The sequence below is a fragment of the Leopardus geoffroyi genome, chromosome D3, assembly GCF_018350155.1.
Source record: "Leopardus geoffroyi isolate Oge1 chromosome D3, O.geoffroyi_Oge1_pat1.0, whole genome shotgun sequence".
Taxonomy (NCBI): domain Eukaryota; kingdom Metazoa; phylum Chordata; class Mammalia; order Carnivora; family Felidae; genus Leopardus; species Leopardus geoffroyi.
Window position 1 is genome coordinate 86,114,413 of NC_059339.1, and position 21,761 is coordinate 86,136,173.

Genomic DNA, 21,761 nt, shown 5'->3' on the forward strand with positions numbered 1-21,761 from the left:
AATAAACACTCAGTATTTCAAATGGTGGCATTATGATGGATGATGGCACATTCTTAAACATATCAATCCTTTCTCAACTGCAGCTGCACCATTATGCCTCTCAAAATCATTAATTCAACAGCACTGCCTTTCAAGCACGATTCACAATTAAATTTAAACTCACAAAGATGTATCTGCCAGCAGTTCTTAAACTTTTTATTATCATGACATTATTCTTTTTATAATTCCTCAATTCTTGCGGTGCATATTCGTCATGGGATATATTTATTTCATTCCTATAAGTTAACCAATGCTTATTTATTGATTGCTTGCTATAAATCAAGAATGTGGTGCTTGGAATTGGGGATATTTTATAGGTCATACCAAGTTCTTTGCTGCCTGGAACTTATGAACTAACCTTATTTTTTATAAAGTGCATCTGATGCATTTAAATGGGGATCAAGGGCTGTGGAACTTTGCAGTAGCCTTTGAGATACACAAGTTATAAAGCAAGGTTTGGGATTGTTGCCTGATGGTCAGATTTTCAACTGTAGAATACCCAAGAATGAAAGTGGCTATATATGTTTGTTTTGCTTAACAAAACAATATCTGAAGTCCTGCAGAAGTAAATAGTGGCTATCTGCAATTATCATATGCTGAATGTGACTGTGAATACAATGTGTTTTGAGAGTCAGTCTAGGTGTGCATTAAAAGCTTCATAACATGAAGGTAAAATTGAGTAAATTCTTCCTTCAATTAAATAAGACATTCCTCGCAGGAGTTATATATATGGCTTGCGTTTAAGATTGTGTGAAGTAGCAGACACTAAGCATCATTTTGGCAGAGACCTCACTTAGCTTTTACCCTTATGTTTCCATTGTACAATTTCACCATTTCATCCTCACCACAGAGAACACAACGCAACACAAAGTGTAGAATGAGTGAGTGAATGAATTATTGATTAAGAATAGTTTAACTGGGGTGCTTGGGTGGCCCTGTCTGTTGAGCATCCAACTCTTGATTTTGGCTCAGGTCATGATCCCAGGGTCATGGGATTGAGCCCTACATCAGGCTCTGTGCTGAGTGTGGAGCCTGCTTCGGATTCTCTGTCTCTGTCTCTGTCTCTGTCTCTCTCTCTCTCCCCATCCGTCTCCCCATATTGCACATTCTCTCTCTAAAAAGAAAAAAAATATTATAATTAACTCATTTTCTCACACATCACATGGAAAAAGGTAGTGTTTCGCACCATGTACCGGTGTTTCCAAGGGACACAGTAATGTTTTCTGAAGGCTGTAGGTAGTTACACAAATTAATACAGTGCTACCATAAAGACTCATACCTGTTTTCACTTAATTTGCACCATTCTTTGTTTCTCTGCAGAGAGATTCAATGTATACCTTATGCCTACACCAAATCTGGATATTTATGGCGAATGCACAATGCAGATCACTCATGAGAATATCTATCTCTGGGATATCCACAATGCCAAGGTCAAACTGGTGATGTGGCCTCTCAGCTCACTGAGGAGATATGGACGGGACTCAACGTGGTTCACCTTTGAGTCAGGAAGGTAAGCTCTAAGTGTCACAACCAGGGGGTGGGTGAAAAATAAACTCCTGAAGGAAAGGTTCTGTCCATCTGCCCAGGATGACCACTGTGTTTAGAAAGGGTAGAAATGACCAAATATATAATTTCTCCAGATTCTTTTTTTTTTTAATATGAAATTTATTGTCAAATTGGTTTCCATACAACACCCAGTGGTCATTCCAACCTCAGAGGAGGTGCCCTCCTCAGATTCGTGTTGATAATCTAAATAAAGTGTGTTCATTCTATGACAGGTTAATTACCCCATTCTAAAAATTTCAGTCTTTTACACTGGCCTCAAACTGATTTCATAATTATTTCTATCATGCCATATAGTTTGCATTATTACAATACTATATTTTTAGTGTGTCCAATAATATTATCAGTGCAATAAGATTCCCATAAAATTCAACATGTCCCTACTAGCCTTATTTTTGTGAGTTCTTTATAAGCAAAAAAATTTTGAAAGGAGTTTTATATTAAATTGTTTAAATATTACATTTTAATATTGCCGATATTATTATTGCCGATAAATTAATCCAGTATTCATTTATCCAGATTTTTATGTTAACATTAAGTGTAAATGTTAATTCAGAGTGACTGAAGAAATATTTTCAAATATGTAACATATGAAATGTATAACACAGATTTTAAATACAGTATGTCAAAAGCAAGTATGTTGGTTTCTTAATTATAGCATATGATTGGAATCCATAAATGTTTTAAATGAGTGGTTGTTTCATAATCACAATTTACAGACAGAAGTTTAGACATGAGCTTCAACCAGCTAAGTGAATATCTTTGTGCAGTGACCCCTACCCCTTTGTGATATTGTTGTCACATATACAAGACAAGACCTACTTAGATTTGGGGATTCTGTATAATAAGAGATGTTTGATGTATCAGTCTTCACACTGGGGACATGATTTATCACATTCTGAAAATGAATCTGTGACATTATAAGATAATTTTAGCAAAGTTTTATTGTACTCGATACAGCAATCTTAATTTCATAACTTTGTTCTTACAAAACTACTAAATACTTACTCAAGGTCAGTTTCTAATAATATCCATCTAGGTTAGGTCAAGGCCATATATTTTTTAGAATTTTAAGCGGAGGGGAGAAAATAAGCTGAGCTGAGCTGAAGTAATTCTACCACTCAGTTTTGCACTAGGTTATATTAAACCCTCTACTACACTGATTTCTCTAAGAGGCTCCAATCCTGTGGTTACTTAGTGGTTATGAGTTCACTCAACTGTCTATTTCCAATCTGCCTAGATATTGACAGTAATAAGAGTAATCACATTTTAGATAACTGTTAGGAAATAATTCTCTTAAGAAAATGAATATTTTGGGGCATGTATACTATTTTAAAATTTATAGGGTTATGAAAAAGGGATTATAACTTACTGACCTAAGGTTTCCGATACATTTTTTTTTTACTAGCCATAAAAGTTAATGTACATATAGAAAAAAGTGATGGCTTATTTCATTGCTTAATAACATTACCCCCAAAATTCCCTCCTCTGGATTTTTCTCCTAGGTGTTCCTATTTTCCTATTTTCTTTTTTTTTTATTATTTATTATTAACATATAGTTGACATGCAATGTTATATTGATTTCAGGGTTACAACATAATGATTTGATAATTCCATGCATTCTCAGTGCTCACCATGATAAGGGTGTCATCATGTCACCATCTGTCATCATATAGTGTTATTACAATGTTACTGACTATATGCCCTGTGCTGTACTTTTCTTCCATGACTCACTTACTTTATTTCATAACCAGAAGTTAATCTTCATCTGTTTCCATTCTCCCTGTCCCATGGCTTTCTGGCAACCACCAGTTTGTTCTCTGTATTTGTGTGTCTGTTTGGTGTGTGTTTGTGTGTTTGCTCGTTTGTTTTGTTTTGTTTTTTAGATTCCACATATAAGAGAAATAATATGGCATTTGTCTTTTTCTGTCTGACTTATTTCACTTAGCATAACACCCTCTAGGTCCATTCTTGTTGCAAATGGCAAAACTTCATTCTTTTTAAAGGCTAAGTCTATCGCGTATATATAAGTGTGCAGGAGGTGGGAACATATCACATCTTCTTTATCCACTCATCTGTGAATGGGCATTTTGGTTGCTTCTACATGTTGGCTATTATAAGTAATGGTGTTTTAAATATGGGGGTGTATACATCTTTTTGAATTCGTGGTTTCATTTTCTTTGGAAATACCCAATGGTGCGATTACTAGATCATATGGTATTTCCATTTTTAATTTTTGAGGAGCCTCTATACTGTTACCTGTCTATCCCCTCATTTCAGAAGGCATCTTCTCAGGATTTTGAATAACAGTAAGGTTTCTTTTTCTTTTATGGTGGTTATGGAGAATTTTCACTCCATTTATAAATGTTCACATTAGTTTTTGCCAGTTTCTTTCTTGATTCTTCAAAGTCTTTAAGGGGAACAGACTGGCTTTCCAACAGTGTTTAAGTTGATATTCTCAACCAAAACATCCAACTACCTGATGTGCAACTTGGTTTATCTGACAGTCACTATTAACTGGTCTTCTGTGATCTTGGTAATTTTTATAATTTTAAGATACATTAAAAAATAAAACATATCAGAGTAGGTAAGGACCACAGTCTTCAAGGTTTTTATGTTTTATTTTTGTTTTCTTGTTTGTTTAGTTTTGTTGGTTTAGGAGATAATTTTTTTCTACACTTTTTATCAGAATAACTTCTTAATAAATAATAATATTTAAAAATCATCTTGACACCCAAGCTCCTCTGTGCCTGGGAATCGGAGAGAACTAGATTTAGGTCATTGCTCTGTCACTTGTTAATAGCTTCCAGTTTTCTTCTTTGCATTAGAAGTAGTATCATCTCTACCTCCTACATAAATTTGTAGAGATTGAGCGAGTTTGTGATCGGAAAGCAGCACACAGCACAGTACTGTCACGCGATGGGCATTTAAGAAACCATGATTACGTAGGCTTCTCAGAAATTATGTATTTATTTTCCACTTTCTGAACGAAGCTTCTACTTATCTCTGAAGATCTCTATTCTTAGAGAACTCTGCTAAGGCACATCCTTAGCCAAAACTGGAAATGTGGGGAGAGATGAGCCAAGCAAAAAGCTTGGGAGAAGCCGGCATTCAAATGCTGGAAAAATCATTAGAAACTCAGTGTCTGAGAATAAAAATCAGTGTTACCTGTCATGAGTCAGGAATTTGAGGCGGAAATGGGTCTGGTACAGCAAGACTGCAGAGTACAAATGAGGGGAAAATACCGAACGGCTGTTGTGCTAACTGGTGCTTGGAGCATAATTTTATGGGTTACTAGGTGCCTATTTCATTGAAGAGTCAGCAGATATACAAGAACTCTCTCATTTACCGTGTGTAATTCTTTGGAATGAGTTACACTCCAATAGTATTGCCTGCGGGAAAATCAGAGTGTAGAGCAATGAAAATCAAACTTCCTTACCCTTAAGTACATTAAGGGAAAAAAACCTAAAGGAATCTAGACAAAAAGCTACTAGAACTAAGAAGTGAATTTAGCATGGTTGCAGCATATAAGGTCAATATACAAAAATCAATTTTATTTTATATATAAGCAATGCATAATTGGAAGGGAAAATGTTTTGAATATCTCTTCTAATCTCATAAAAATATGAAATATGTATAGGTTATTTTAACGAAATATGTGCAAGACCTATACATTGAAAACCACAAAATATGACTAAGAGAAATTAAAGAAGACCAAAATAAATGAAGGTATATACCACATTTGTGAATTGGAAGATGCTGTATTTATAAGATAACAGTCCTCTCCAAATCAATGGGCACATTCATTTTAATGTCAACAATCCCAAATGACTTTTCTAAATCAAATGTCAAGTTGACTCTAAAAGGTATTTCGAACTATAAAAGACCTAGAGTAGCCAAAGCAATTTGGAAAAGAACATATCTGATGGATTTCTACTACCCTATTTTAATCCTTGTTATGAAGCCACAATAATCAAGACTATGTGATAGTGACATAAGAATAGACCTATCACCAGAAAAGAATGAAGAGTTCAAAATGGACACCTACATATATGGCCGATTTATTTATTTGTTAATCTGCTGTGTTAATTTAATGTGAAAAAGAAACAAATGGTGTGGGAACAACCAGATACCCATTAGGAGAAACATGAACCTCAGCTCTTACCTCACTTGCATGGACTGAATTCTGAATTGTGCCCCCTTCCCCCGCCCCCACAGCAATATTCATATATTGAAGCCCTAATCCCAAGTGTGATGGTATTTGGAGCTGAGATTTTGGGGCCTTTGGAAGACAATTCAGTTTAAATGAGACCATGAGGGTGGGGCATCATGGTAGAATTAAGGTCCTTATAAGAAGAGATACCAGAAAACTGCTTTCTCTGTCCTGCCATGTGAGGTGGCCACAAGGAGAAGGTGGCCATCTACAAGAAACAAAGAGAATCCTCACCAGAAATTGACCATAGTGACACCTTGATCTTGGACTTGCAGCTTCCAGAAGTATGTGAAAATAAATGTCTATTCTTTAAGCCCCCTTGTCCATGGTTATTTGTTATGGCAGCTCAAGCTAATACAATCTACCAAACTCCAAATGCATATATATTTACATAACAAAACTAAAATTATAAAATTTATAACAGAAAACAGAGGAAAATATTTGTAACCTTGAAATAGGCAAACATTTCTTTTTTTATTTTATTTTTTATTTTTTAAAATTTATATCAAAACAGAGGAAAATATTTGTAACCTTGAAATAGGCAAACATTTCTTTTTTTTATTTTATTTTTTATTTTTTAAAATTTACATCCAAATTAGTTAGCATATAGTGAAACAATGATTTCGGGAGTAGATTCCTTCGTGCCCCTTACCCATTTAGCTCATCCCCCCTCCCACAACCCCTCCAGCCACCCTCAGTTTGTTCTCCATATTTATGAGTCTCTTCTGTTTTGTCCCCCTCCCCGTTTTTATATTCTTTTTGTTTCCCTTCCCTTATGTTCTCTTAAAGAGAGAACTCTCATATGAGGGAAGTCATATGATTTTTATTTTTCTCTGACTAATTTCACTTAGCATAATACCCTCCAGTTCCATCCACATAGTTGCAAATGGCGAGATTTCATTCTTTTTGATTGGAAATAGGCAAACATTTCTTAAATACTAAACCAAAACCACAATCCAAAGAAAAAATATTTATAATTTCATCAAAATTAACATCTACTCTTTAAAAGACATCTTATAGAAAATGAAAAGGCAAGCCCTAGACAGGGAAAAAAATTCATAAATCATGTGTCTGACGATGTTTATATTTGTGATCCTTAAAGAACTCTCAACCCAAAATAAGAAGCAAACAATCCATTCATAAAGTAGGCAAAAAAATGTTGGACCAGTTATAAAAGAAGATACGCCAATAAACAGTACAAACAAGAAAGGATGATTATTATCATCATGAGTCCCGAGGAAATATGGGTTAAAACCACAAGAAGACACCAGTATATTCTCCCCTCTAGCAAAAGAGAAAACATGACAAAACCCTGACACTGTCAACTGGAGAAGGAACAGCTCTTGACTCGGTGTCATGGCCGATACGAATGGAAGGTAGAACATCACTTCAAGTACGAGTTTGGCAGTTTTTTACGTACACCATATGACAGAGCAATTTTACTCCTAGATACTTACCTATCAACTGTCTGCGGCCATACCACCCTGAACATGCCCAATCTTGTCTGATAGTTACCTACCAACTGCCCCCAAACAACACATGAATACTTGTGTTGGGAGGGTCAGAGCAACTTCATGTGTAACAGTCCAAAACTGGAAACAATTTAAATGTCCACCAATAAGTGGGCAAATTATAACGTAGTTACACAACAGAATACCACCTACCCGGGACACTCAATGTAGGTGGATCTCAAAAACATTATTCTAAGCAATATGTATGATTTCATTTCCAGAAAACCCTACAAGAGGCAAAACTTAATTTATAGGGACAGAAAGCAGATCAGTGGTTGCCTGGCACTGAGGTTGAGGTTGGGAGAGAATGGACTGCAACTAAGGAAATCTGGGGGGTGACGAAAAATGTCCTATATCCTGACGTGTGTCAAAACACCCAGAATTGTTTACTAAATATTGGCATTCTTATTTTTTTAGTATTGGTATTATTATCTGCAAGTTATGCTCCAGTGTTTTCCATGTGACACAAATTGTGGGAAAAGAAAATAGAACATTAACCAGTCTATGATCGGTCTATGTTATATTCTTTCATGCCGTTTGGATGTTTGGCAACAAGCATTTGTTACTTTTATAATAAAATACTTCCTCTGGAAGGAATGGGGCCAAGGAAGGAAAAAGAGCCTCAGGCACTCTCTGGACAGGGAGTCTTGAAGCTGTGAGGTACAACGAGGCCTTTATTCCTAGAGAGGTACTACAAATCAGAAATCTGTTTTCGTAACCTGTCCAGGTGGTACGCTTTCTATATTCTCTATGTCAGTTTCCATTTTTCCTTCGTATTGAGAATTTTTTTTGATACCTATATTGTCTGACTAAAAAGTTAATACAGACTTGAAGGAGATGTTGGAAAGAAAAGCTTAAAACTCACTCATAGTTTATCCATCCTAAGATAACTGCTTTGAATATCTTGATGTACTTCTTTCCAGTATATTTTAAAATCGATGTAACTAAAGATGTTTATCCTTCATTTTAACCTAATATGATACTGAGAAGTCATCTCTGAGTCCTTTAAAATCAAGATTCTAATGGCTGTGTGGCCTCTGCACATATGGCTATGCCATCATTAATGTAACGTTAAGATGTTTCCAAAATAAACTATTCTAAATAAAGCCCCACTGACCATCTGTGAAAAGTTGTGCAAATCTCTGATTATTTCCTTAGCAAAGCCTTTTTAAAGTCCTACTGGGTCAAAGGACGTGAATGTTTTCAACGTCTTCACAAAAGAGCAAATTGCTTTCAAGGAAAGTCATATCAATTCATACATCCTCTAATGGGGCAAAGAGACGGCTCTTTTTGACCCTATAACCACAAGCACTAAAATGATGATTTAAGATGTTTCTATTTCAATCAAGGACTTTGACATCTCTCTTTGTTCTTTTCATTTTGGTCTTTATCTTTATGATTGTAGGTCTGTCCTTGTATATACTGTTCATTTGTATTTTTTTCCTTCTCTAAATTTGGGTGTCCTTTGCCCTTTAATAATTGGACTATTGACCATTATTCTAGGCATCTATTTTGTAAATTTCAGACAATCCCACTCTTGTGAAAGGAAGCCAAGGACAGAAAGTCTGAAAGTCTGGCCATGCCTGATCCAGGGAAATAAAAGCAGGACATTGTGTTCCCTGAGTCAGGACCCGGGGTGGGGGGGGGGGGGGGTGGAGGGGAGGGGCAGAGTGGGTGATGAAGGCAATTTAAAGGACACATTGGCAGGTGAGACCTGGCCAGTCATCCCAGCAAACCTTGAAGATCTGCATTTTCTGGGTTTTATTTTATTGGCTTTTTTGCACAAAGCATATTATTTGGTAGCCATTTTTAGCCATTTATTTATACTACTGCATGTACTTGAAAGTAATAAATTGGATATGCCAAAATATACTTTTTTTTCACTGACAGGGTTTTTTCAAATGCATTGTTAAATTCTTCTGTACCAACAAAATATAAAAATAAACAGGACAGGAGCTAGATCATTCTTTCTGGGGGAACATACCTCACACATCCTCATGATGATGATCCTACACTGTGAACTTGAGGGAGCACATGGCAGGCATGGGAACAGGAGAACAAAGACCAGGAAGCTTTCGGTGCGAATTGTTCCTGGAGAAGCATGGCGTTTGGGAGATGAATTCACGGTGTCATGCCAGCTTAGAGCAATTGCTTTTTTACCATAATGATTATCAGTTTGCATTTTGAGAGTAAAAAACCACCAATTTACCATGCAGCTTATTTTTCTCAAAAAAAAAAAAAACCCCAGAAAAGACATCCAGACCTGCAGAGGAAGTCATAGGATTCAGGATTGTGTGCAATTTTATCCTGTGGAAGGCAAAATTATGTTTTTAACTGCTGATGTGGCATCTGCACTTCATATAACCTCATAAATATTACAAGCAAACATCAGAATGAGTTCAAATGGCCGCATAACGAAATCCAAGTGAGCCCCAAATCCTTTTTTAGAAAATTGTTGTTCAAAACATAACCTCCCTCTTCAGCATAATGCTTAATATAACAAAACTGGTGCTTAAAATATATGTCTTAACTAACTTTGATAATACTGTCTTTATTTGGAAGCTTGGGGAAAATCTGGTTAAGATTTTAACAATTAAAAATGTAAAACAATACTTATGGTAATGTGACTCCTTTGGTAAGATGGTTAATGGAAGCAGTTATGTGTGCTATAAGCAAGGATTCTGTGATGTCACAGGTAGACATAATTTATTCCTAAACCATTTTGTTCATGAATGCAGAGAGAGGTCCTTCCTTCTCTAATGCATGACCAATTAGTTAAAAGGAAAGATAAGACAGAGAGCTCTTAAATATAACACCAAACCATGACCTAAAAAAAATATATATGTATGAATATAAATATATATTATAAATGTTATATATAACATATATAATATATATAAATAAGATAAATATATATATATATATATATAAACTGAACTGTATAAAATTTTTAAAAAAATCTTTTTTTATTTATGTATTTATCGATTAATGTTTATTTCTGAGAGAGAGAGAGAGCATGGACGCACGCACGCATAAGTTGGGGAGGGGCAGAGAGAAAGGGAGACACAGAATCTGAAGCAGGCCCCAGGCTCTGAGCTGTCAGCACAGAGCCCGATGTGGGGCTCACACTCATGAACTGTGAGATCATGACCTGAGCTGAAGTTAGATGCTCAACCAACTGACCCACCCAGGCGCTCCTAAAAAATTTCTTTTAACATTTATTTATTTTTCAGACACAGACAGAGCATGAGCAGGGGAGGGCAGAGAGAGAGAGAGGGAGACCCAGAATCCGAAGCAGGCTCCAGTCTCTGAGCTGCCAGCACAGAGACTGATGTGGGGCTCAAACCCATGAACCCTGAGATCATGACCTGAGCCGAAGTCTGACACCTAAATGACTAAGCCACCCAGCCACCCCTGAACTGTATCAAAATTTAAAACTTGGTTCTGCAAAAGACACTTTTAAGGGAATGAAAAGATAAGACATAGTTCTAGAGAAAGATTTAGAAGTCACATATTTGACAAAGAATTTGTATCCAGAATATAAAGAACTTCAAAATTTAGTAATAAGCAAACATACAACCTGTAATTTAAAAAATAGGCAAAAGATTTGCGCAGACATTTTGTCAAAGGAGGTATTTGTTTGACCAATAATCACACTAAAAGTTGCCAAACCTAATTAGTCATTAGGGAAATACAAATAAAACCCACAATGAGATACAAATATCTACTTATTATAATGGCTAAAATTAAAAAAAAAATCTGCTAATACCAAGTGTTAACAAGAAGGTCCTCATATATGTGTTGGTGGGAATGTAAAATGATATACCCATTTAGGAAAGCAATTTGGGCGTATTTTTATGTAAAATTAAACATATACTTCACATATGACCAAGCAATCCTGCTCCTGAGTTATTTCCTCAAGAAAAATAAAAATATATGTTCATTAAAAAGCCCTGCATCTGAGGGATGCCTGGGTGGCTCAGTCTGTTAGGCATCCAACTTCAGCTCAGATCATGATCTCACAGCTCATGATTTCAAGCTCCAGGCTGGTCTCTGAGAGACAAATTGGATTTAATGAAAATTTGAAGAATTTGTGTACAAAAAGACAATATAAACAGAATAAAAGGCAGCTCACAGAATGAGAGAAAATAATTACAAATCATACCTCCAATAAGGGATTATATAATCCAGAATATATGGAGAACTTCTAAAAGTCAACAACAAAACAAGCCAATTGTTAAAATGGGCAAAAGACTTGAACAGACATTTCTCCAAAGAATATATATAAATGACCAATAAGTACATGAAAAAATACTCAATATCACTAGTCGTTAGGAAATGCCAATGAAAACTGCAGTAAGATACCACCTCACACCCAGCAGGGGTGCTATATCAAACCAATCAAAACAAAACAAAACAAAAACAGAAATCGGAATTGCTTGTGCACTGCTGATAGGAATGGAAAATGGTAAAGCAGCTATACAGAACTGAATGGAGGTTCCTCAAAATATTGAAAATATAACTACCATATGATCCAGCCATTATACTTCTGAATCTACACCCAAAAGAATTGATAGTAGGGTGTCAAAGAGATATTTGTACATGTATGGTCATAGGGGCATTATTCATAACAGCTAAAATCTGGAAGCAACCCACTACTCAGTGATGGATATATGGATTTTAAAAATGTGGCATATGCATGCAATGGAGTATTATTCAGCCTTAAAAAGGAAGAAAATCTGATATCTATTCCAATGTAAGTGAACCTTGAGCAAATTATGCCAGTCACTAAAAGATAAATGCTGTATGATTCCACTTATATGAGGTACTTAGAGTAGCCAAAATCATAGAGGCAGAAAATTGAATAGTGGTTGCCAGGAGCTGGGGGAGAAGGAATGGGGAGTTATTGCTTAAGGGATATAGAGTTTCAAATTACAGAATGAAAAGAGTTATGAGAATGCATTTGTGGTGATGGTTGCAGAATATTATGAATGTTTACCACCACTAAGCAGATACCTAAAAATAGTTACAATAGCCAACACAATATTGAAGAAAAAGAACAAAGTTGGAATACTGACACTGCCCAGCTTCAGGACTTACTGTAAAGCTAAAGTAATTAAGACACTGCGATTTTAATGAAAAAGTACAAAAAAAATCAATGGATCAGAGTGGATAGCTCAGAAATTGACCCACATAAGTATAGTCAACTGATCTGTGACAATGGACACGACAAGACAATAGAAAGGGAATTTATACACTTTACAAAAATTAACTCAAAAATGGATCATAGACCTAAACATAAAATGCAAAACCATGCAACTCCTAGAAGATAACATAGGAGAACGCCTCAATGATCTTGGGTCATTGTAGGCACATTGTAGGCCCAATTACATATCACATCGTAGGCACAACACCAAAAGCAGGATCCATGAAAGAAACAATGATAAGCTAGACCTCATGAAAACTAAAAATTTATACTCTTCAAGAGATGATGTCAAGAGAATGAGAAGACAAGCCACAAACTGAGAGAACCCATTTGCAAAGGACACATCTGCGAAAGGACTATGTTATCCAAAGAACTGTTAAAGCTCAGTAAGAAGAAAACAAAACCCAGTTGAAAAATAGACACAAAAGACCTTAACAGACACTTCATTAAGGAAGATATACAAACATACAGATGGCAAGTAAGCGTTTGGAAAGGTGCTCCGTATCACATGTCCTCAGGAGCATGCAAATTAAAACAATTACCTATCACTACACACCTGTTAAAATGACCAAAATCCTGAATGCTGGCAAGGATGTGAAGCAACAGGAGCTCTCTTTCGTTGCTGACGGGAAAGCAAAATGGTACAACCACGTTAGAGGCCAATTGGGCCGCATCTTATAAAACCAAACATACTCTTACTGTCCAACCCAGAAGTCGACTCCTTGGTTGACTTCAACTATCCAAAGGAGTTGAAAATGGAGGTCTGGTCACAACCCTGCACATGATGTTGAGAGCAGCCTGATTCATAATTTCCAAAACTTGGAAGCAACCAGGACGTCCTTTCAGTAGGTGAATGGATTAAAAAATATGCAGTACATCCAAACAATGGGAGACTTTTCAGCACTAACAAGAAATGAACTAAGAAGCAATGAAAAGACATGGAGAGACCTTAAATCGCATATTAGTAAGTGAAATTGAATTTGAAACACTGCATACCATATAATTCCAACTATATGACATTCTGGAAAAGCAGAACAATGACACAGTAAAAAAGAGTGGTGGTTGCCAGGGTTTAAGGGATGAACAGGCTGAGCACTTTTTTAAGGTATTAAAAATCCTCTGGATGATACTGTATTAATGGATTCATGTTATTATACATTTGTCTAAACCAAAAGAAACTACAACACCAGAAGTAAACCCTAGTGCAAACTATGGGCTTTGGGTGATTATGAGGTTTCAGTGTGAGTTCATCACTTGTAACAAATGTACCACTCTAGTGGTGGAGGTTGATAATGGAGGAGACTATTCATGTGTGGGTGCAGGAAGGATTATGGGAAATCTGTACCTTTCCCTCATTTTTGCTGTGAACCTAAAACTGCTCGAAAAATTTGTTTTAGTAAAAAAGAGGTGCATCGTATACCTTAAATATATACCTTTTTTATTTGTCTATTATACCTCAGTAAAGTTGGGAGGATAAAGAAATCTCATATCTGGTAGTGTTGAGATATATTTTTGTTCTACATTTTACACTAAAGTCTTTTCTAAGAATCTAATATCGTATTGTGCCAAAAGGTAGGATAAATTTCCAACATCTATTGGTAATTGCTGCTAGAAACAAGGAACATTCACCACCGAAGTATTTCTTTCGATTTGCATCATGAAACCTGAAATGTGTTAGTAAAGTTATATTATAATGGAAGAACATGTCTTTTTATAGAACTGTTAGATTTGCGTTAAAATACGGATTCTTCTATGTATGAGGCAAATTGATTTTCGTCTCCGGGTTTTACACCCTTATTTTGTGACAATAAGGACCAGAATACCTATATTGTAGCATTTTGTGATGTCTGTAAGAAGTGTTTGGAATACATAAATTGCTAAAAATATTTAGGTCTTCCCCCCCCCGCCTTTTAATCTTTGTTTAATCTCTCTTCTTTTATTTATGATAATTAAAATTATTTAATTTAGTAAATTTATAATTTTTTAAAACTTTAAAAGGGAATAGAGAAACAACCATTGCAAAACATCTGATTTTTACACAATTTCAGTTTCCTTCACAACATGAAAATTTTGCTTTTTTTTTTCTTTAGTCTCTTGCTGGTGCTAAAAAACAAACAAACCAAAAAAAATTCTAAATCTTTAAAGTTTAGTGAAACACATACAGGTCTAGCTTAAAATGCACATCATGAATTAATTACTACCATGATCACACGTATATAATACACTGTGTGACTGTGACAGATAAAGATACTGATGAGTCCAGAGTCTTTATCTAGAATTTATTCAACACCAAGGAAAACACTACCTTGAATATGTCAGTGGAGCTATAATTTTGATTCTCTTCCCAGACTGTTGTTGTCAGAGGCTTAACATCTGTCCAAAAAAACTAGATGCCTTGACTGGCCATGTATCAGTCTGGTCATTTTATTTTAACGAGTGAACTATTACAGGTTTTAAAAAGTGAAAAAATTAACGTTCAAATCAGTGGTAAGTTTACTCATTTGACTAATGAAGAGCTAAAATATTATCATTTGTATGGGATTTTGACAGGACTGTGGCTATTTAATTGAAAAACAACAACAAAACTGAAAAAGAAAGAAAGAAAGAAAGAAAGAAAGAAAGAAAGAAAGAAAAAGAAAGAAAGGAAGGAAGGAAGGAAGGAAGGAAGAAAGAAAGAAAGAAAAAGAAAGGAAGGAAGGAAGGAAGGAAGAAAGAAAGAAAGAAAGAAAGAAAGAAAGAAAGAAAGAAAGAAAGAAAAGAGAGAGGGGGGGGGAGGAAAGAAGGAAGGAAGGAAAAGAAAAACGACCATTTTAGCCCTTCCTTCCTCCCAGTCCACCAGCCTCCCAGTGGTGTGAGCCTTGTGGAGTGTCTATCACAGTCATTAAAATAAAGGAACCCGGAATCACAAGACTGATCACAAGTGACACCTTAACTCACTTTGAAATTTCCTCTTAAATAAGGTTTTGGAAATCAGTCAAAATACCTTGAACAAAACAGTGATAAGTGCATTGCCCCCAGAGGTGATCACTTTCCCAGATAGAATCATTTATATTCAGCACATTTGTTAAAATACAATCTCTGTTTTTTAATTACACTCTGCAGCTCAACTATAAAATCATGGTCTGGTGCTTTAGCATTTTTCATGGAAGAATGTTGATTTCTTCAAAGGAAGGGACCCTTTTCGACTCTCCCTACATTGCCTTGGACAGTGCTGTGTTGAATTTGATCATCCCTTATAGTATGTATTTCATCTGATAGCTTTCAAAGTCCATTATTTCATTTCATGCCCGTATCAGCACTGAAGGTGGACCTAACAGAAAACATTTTTATCAAAATTTCATGGGATGGAGCCCTCCTGAATGGGATTACTGCCCTTATAAAAGAGACCCAGGAGAGCTCTCTTCCGCCATGTGAGGACACACTGAGAAGATGGCCATTTATGAACCATTAAGTTTCTCCAGACACCAGATCCACCTGTGCCGCGATCTTAACCTTACAGTCACCAGGACTGTGAGAAAAAAACAATTCTTTCGCTTCTAAGTCACCCGGTAGATGCTATGCTGTTAGAGTCCCCAGATGGGCTAAGACACCTGGCTGTTCTATTTGTTTGAAATTATTTAGCAAGTTAAAGGATTGATTATTAAGATATCCCACAACATCACTAGATAGATATATCTAAAGCTTACATCTGTGTTTACTTGCCTGTGTTAAAAGTGACTCCTCACTGCCTATAAGATAAAGACCTTTTTTTTTTTTGTTTTTTGTCTTGGCATGGCCTAAAAATCACTTCTGGCTTTGAGTGTCTGCCTTTCCAACAAAGTTTCTGCCTACTTTCTGCTTCTTACTCAACTCCAGCAGCAAAAAAAAAAAAAAAGCTAATAAAGAACCTCTATGCTTTGCTCATGCTATCCATCCGTCCTGAGTGTCAGCCACCTCCCGTCACTCTTCCACTGCAGCTTGAGAAATTCCAGCTCCTTTCCTTCCAAAAACCTTTTCGAAGTTCTGCTCACCTTTTGCTTGGATAGTACTGTTCTCCAAATATTCCACGCTCCCCTCCATTTTTCAACATCCAGTGCAGTCTGGGGATCCATAAGATCAGTTCCAACAAAGGGCTATGAGCAGAGTGATGTATGCTTCATTTTTGGATGCAGGTGTTGCCCAGGTCACCCAGGACAGTTCGGAACCAAAGAGGATGGGCATGAGTGAGAAGTTCCTGTTGCGTTAAACCACTGAGATTTTGTTTGTTATTTAAGGATAAATCAATTTGATCCTAATAGAAACGGATAGCAGGAGGAGCTTGGCAGTAATGAATAGCCCTAAAATATGTAGCACTGAAACAGCGGTTGGGCAGGGGGAGAGGGAAACGGTATGACCACTGGGAGAATGAAACCACACAGGGCTAGCCATTTGGTGAAACTCTTGCCTCTTGGAATAGCTTGTGATTGCCTGGTAAGCTGATTGCGGGTCTAATGAGCTTCTAAATAGGACCCAAATTGGTAAGGACAAATACAAATTAGAAATAAGACGCTTAATTCTCTCTGTTAAACATGGGGAGAAGCTTCTTCTCCCTGCCTTTTTCCTGGAGCATTTACTTTAGAAAACTTATCATTGTCAGTATTTCTTTCTCTCTTTGAAATATATATATAAAGTCTTTTGAAATCTAAATAGGTCTTTTGTCAGCTTTAAGACCCAGGAGTGCCTTTCTTAAGGACTCAGAACCAAGTCTTTGAAATGTCAACATCAAAGGAGAGAGCGACTCTACGGAAGGGCAGGAACCTACCTACAGTGGGCACCAGGCTCCCAATTGCATAACTACTTTGTGTCACACAGCCGTGAGAGGTTTTGTTTTTCCTCTGGATAAAGCCAATTAGCTGACATAGATGGTCACTCCAATTACCAAGCGAATGTAGTATGAGCTGTGTGTGACAAATGGTGCTGGCAGGTCCCCTCATTTAAAACGAGTTATTGTTTACCTTGAGAATGTGCAGGTGATGGGTTATCCCTGCCTGAGTGTAGAGGGTCAGGTGTTTTTCCAGCTTTGCAGTCTCTCAGCCAACTGCCTGTGATGTGTATCACGTTCTGGTGTAATGCGTGTAAAATAAGAAGCGTTTTCTTTCTCTGTTGTGTCTGTGGAGAGGATTTCCGGATTGAGAGTCGATTTTCTTTTTAATTCTATTTCCCAGCATCTAGGGGGAGAAGTTAGAAAACAAAATGTTAATGGAGTTGGCTGGCTGGCAAGGTACTGTAAAGGAAGGATCTTGGGAAGAAATTGAGAACTTGCGAGCGTAATTGAAAGGGATTTGAAAAATTCAAAACCTCGCAAAATTGGAAAAGATAATTATCTTGAGTTACCGAAGAATAGGAGATAAAACTAAGAAAGTCTTTAAGTGACAAAAGCAAGTTAAAACAGCCTCAAGGAAAAGCAGATTAAGCGTGTAGTCTCCACACCTTTTGCTAAAACCTTTCCATTGATTAAGGTACGTCAGGGTAGAAAACCGCTTAAGGGTACAGTGCCTAGTATAATCTTTTAATTAGAAAAAAGAATGGCTCAGAGTAAAGAATGGATTAAGTGGGTGGTATTCTTAAAGAACTTGATATGGCCAAGGTTGCACCTTTAAATCGGAAGAGTTTTAGGGAAGAAGAAACAAAATATTATGACAAATCTGAGAAGTTGGTCTCAGAAAACACTCCAGGAATAGTGGGTATTGCCCTTGGTACATGTGATCAACTAGAATTAAATATACAATCAACCTAAGAATATTTTGACAGAGTTTTACAGGGGAGGAAAACACCCCAAACTAAGAATATGTATGACTTTTTAAGACATAATAATCACAGGGCAGGAAGAGGGCTGCGAAACATGGAAAGCCTCAAGGGGAACATTCTCCCAGTGTCTAATTCTGATGTGGCCAAGAAGAATAGTGAAAGAGGAAAATTGTCCCAGGGCAGACGGGAGAGCCTAGGAGAACAAAGGAGAAGCCAGCTCCCCGCGGAGAGCAGAATGAGGGTCAAGGGTCACTGTGAGCCCATAGGGTAAGGATTCTTAGGTTATCCGCTAAACTGCATTTCAGAATTACCTGGGCCAGTTCCACCTAGTCTCCCTGTCTGGTCTTCTTTCTTTATTGATTGGGAGTGTTTACAATGGTAGGCTTTCTGTTCCTCTTGAACCACCGTTCATTGGGACAGAGTGGGTAGAGGCAGAAAAATTCTTTTTAGGTCATTCTTTGGGAACCAAGAGAAGTCATATCTGGAACCGATGTAGCCACTGCTGCATATCACCTACAGATTCTGGACTTAGAGCTAGAATCAATGGCTGGGTACGTTGCTTTTTGGTTTGTCTCCCTTAGGGAAGGATTGAATGTGTAGGAAGAAGGGAGAAAAGGGATCTTTGCTGACCAGAGGCGATGACTGTGGCAGACGATCTGATCGTGCTTATCAAATATCCACTTACCCTCCTCTATTTACCTGCCTCTTTGCAGTTAGGTGCAGCTAGGTGAGATAGTATTGTGGACCATGTTCTCTGGTGTCTCTTCTTATAAGGACACTCATCCTATTAGATCAGAGCCCCACTCTTATGACTTTCTTTTAACCCAATTACCTCCAGAAATTGGAGTAATAGTCCTAGTTCAAATACATCCACATTGGGGGTTGAGGCTTCCACATATAAATTGATGGGGGACACATTTCAGTCCACAGCGTGACTGTTAGAGAATTTTCCAGCCCTTTTTTGTACTATGACAACTGCAGTAGTCTACTGTTGAGATGTCTGAGCCACAAGGCATAGCTTGAGTGAAAAAATCTGTCTTTGTTGTGTTAAGCCACTGAGATTTGGAGTTAGTATTATTATTATTATTTAAATTAAGCAACATAAATTAACCTGTCTTCCTAATACAAAACCCTTGTGTGATTTCAGTACCTACTCACTAAATCTTTTCTTACATTATATTGTAATCGTTGGTTGATCTGTCTCTCATACCCTGTGAGCTCATTAAGGACAGAGATTATGTTTTAGCCATCTCTATTTCTAAAGTTCTTATCAGGTATCTGAAAAATAATTGAAAGAATCCCAGAAAATAAGTGAGGTTTTTGATGTCATAAAAAGATTTAAATCATAATGTTATATTGAGTTTCAGTTACATGGTATAGGGAATAAAGAAGGCCTCCTCTTTAAAAATTTGTGTCAGGGATTTATGTGATATTTAAAAATCATATCTCTGCATAAATTCTGCCTTTAATTCCAAAGAAGTAAAGCTAAGACAAAGCTTTTTAGGAACTAACTGCCTTTTTTTTTCCTGTGTCTAATTTAGTAAATCTCTTGCTACTATAATACCGGGACTCATTTTTTCCCCTAGGAGAAAGCATTAATTAAATGACTTAGGAAACTGTTCTTATCAAGAAATGGAGGCTCTGATCTTAATTTTTGCTCCATTAACTTTAAAGTTCAATACATTTTTATTGAACCCACACATACTTAGTGTGAATTGCTTTTCATTAATTGGTCTGTGGGGATCCCAATGACAGTTTTGGCCTTCCTTTTAGGTTTTTTCATTCTCCTTCAGAAAGTTCCTAAACTTTAGTAATAGCCATTAAATCAAGGAATTATTTCTAGAATCAAAGGGATAAAAATCAGTGGAGAGAGATGTGAAGTTGTGGTTTGATCTCTTTCTCAGATTGATGGTAAGTAGGCACCTCTACCAATGGGACTTGCATTTCACTGGAGACTACTTCCTGCGGGCTTTATTAGAACGATTGAATGATTTGCTTATTAATTATTGATCCGTTGATTCAGAAGATGCACATATTTTCACCTTTCTTAAATTGGGGTACATTTTGTTACTCTGGTGACATCTTATAGTGAATGAATGAATGAATGAATGAATGAATTCATCGTTCACCCGTTGCAGCCAAGTCGTGGTGGTGATGTAGTTGCCGTGGCCTGCATGCACACAGCTTTGGTCATAAATGCTCGTGTTTTCCTCACTTCTACTTGGGTTATGTGCATTGTTAGTGTTCCACTCCTTGAGTTTAATTGCAAGTCTTCAAAGAATCAGTCAAGAAACCTTTTAGGACGATTGGAAAAAGGAACATGAGTCTTTGGTGATGTCTGAAAACTTGCTGTGAACACCTTCTGGAAGATAAAGTCCACGCCAGCCAGCGTGTAGAACAGGTGTCCTTGGTTTAGAAGAAACTCTTCAAGTCAAAAACAGCTTACCCTTTAATGAAGAAATGTATATCACTAATACTACTGATGGCACATGAAATGATCTTTTGTGAAAAAGGAAAAAACAAAAAACAAAAAAACAAAGGGCATTGATAACTCTGGATTGATTCATAAGAGTTCAACTCTGTATGTGCAAAAGTTTTAGCAATCCCTTAGCTAACTTCTTTTACTTACGTTTTCTATTTATGCATGTATAACAGCAATATACAATAATCCATCACAACTGAGACCAACTCTTTCAACACATACAAGAAATTTTAAGTGATTAAAGAAAAAAAAAACTTTGCATGATAGTATAATTGGCATGTTTTCCCCATAATGAAACATAAAGTGAGAGTGGGTCTTATAATCTTTAGTGTTTTATATTTGACAGAATGTGGTCGTTATTGAGTTTATATTATATGCCAGGCATTGTTCTAGGTGCTCGAGATAGTTCCGGGAACAAAGGTCCCTGTCTTCGTGATGTTTATAGGCTATTTAGGCAGGACCGTAACAAAATAAGCACATTAGCATAAACATATCAGGTGTTGGTGAGTGTTATGTAGAAATAAAAAGCATAGTAAAGGGATAGGCATGCTGTGGTTGGGTGTTATTTGGTAGAATGGTCAAACAAGTCCTCTTATAAGGTGATATTCCAGGAAATACCCAAAGGAAGTGAGGAAGAAGCTTTGTAGGTGGTTTTTGTTGTTGTTGTTTGTTTGTTTGTTTGGGTGTTTGTTTGTTTGTTTGTTGAGAAATAAAATTCTTGGCTGAGGGCCTTAAAACCTGGCCAGAGACAGTATTGTACTTGCATGTTTAAGGGACAGAAAGTGTGGCCAGCACAGAGTGAAAGAGTTTTAGGAGATATCAGACAAGTGCTATGGGCCAGGCTACATATCACTATATTTTATCACTACCTTTTGGATCATCTTAAGGAGTTTGGTTTTACTTTCGATGGAATTGGAAGGCTCTGGGGTACTCAAGCATGGCACAATCTCACTTATATTATAAAAGAGATTACTCCCAGTG

At 36.7% G+C, this 21,761-nt stretch overlaps 1 protein-coding gene across 1 annotated transcript in view; it reads left to right on the forward strand.

Annotated features, from left to right (window-relative positions):
* DOK6 (docking protein 6) overlaps positions 1–21,761 on the forward strand; it is a 363,336-nt gene that overhangs the window by 227,903 nt on the left and 113,672 nt on the right. Inside the window, exon 5 of the mRNA XM_045459263.1 lies at positions 1,360–1,549. Coding sequence (XP_045315219.1) covers positions 1,360–1,549 — 190 coding nt within the window. The remainder of the gene's footprint in view (positions 1–1,359; positions 1,550–21,761) is intronic.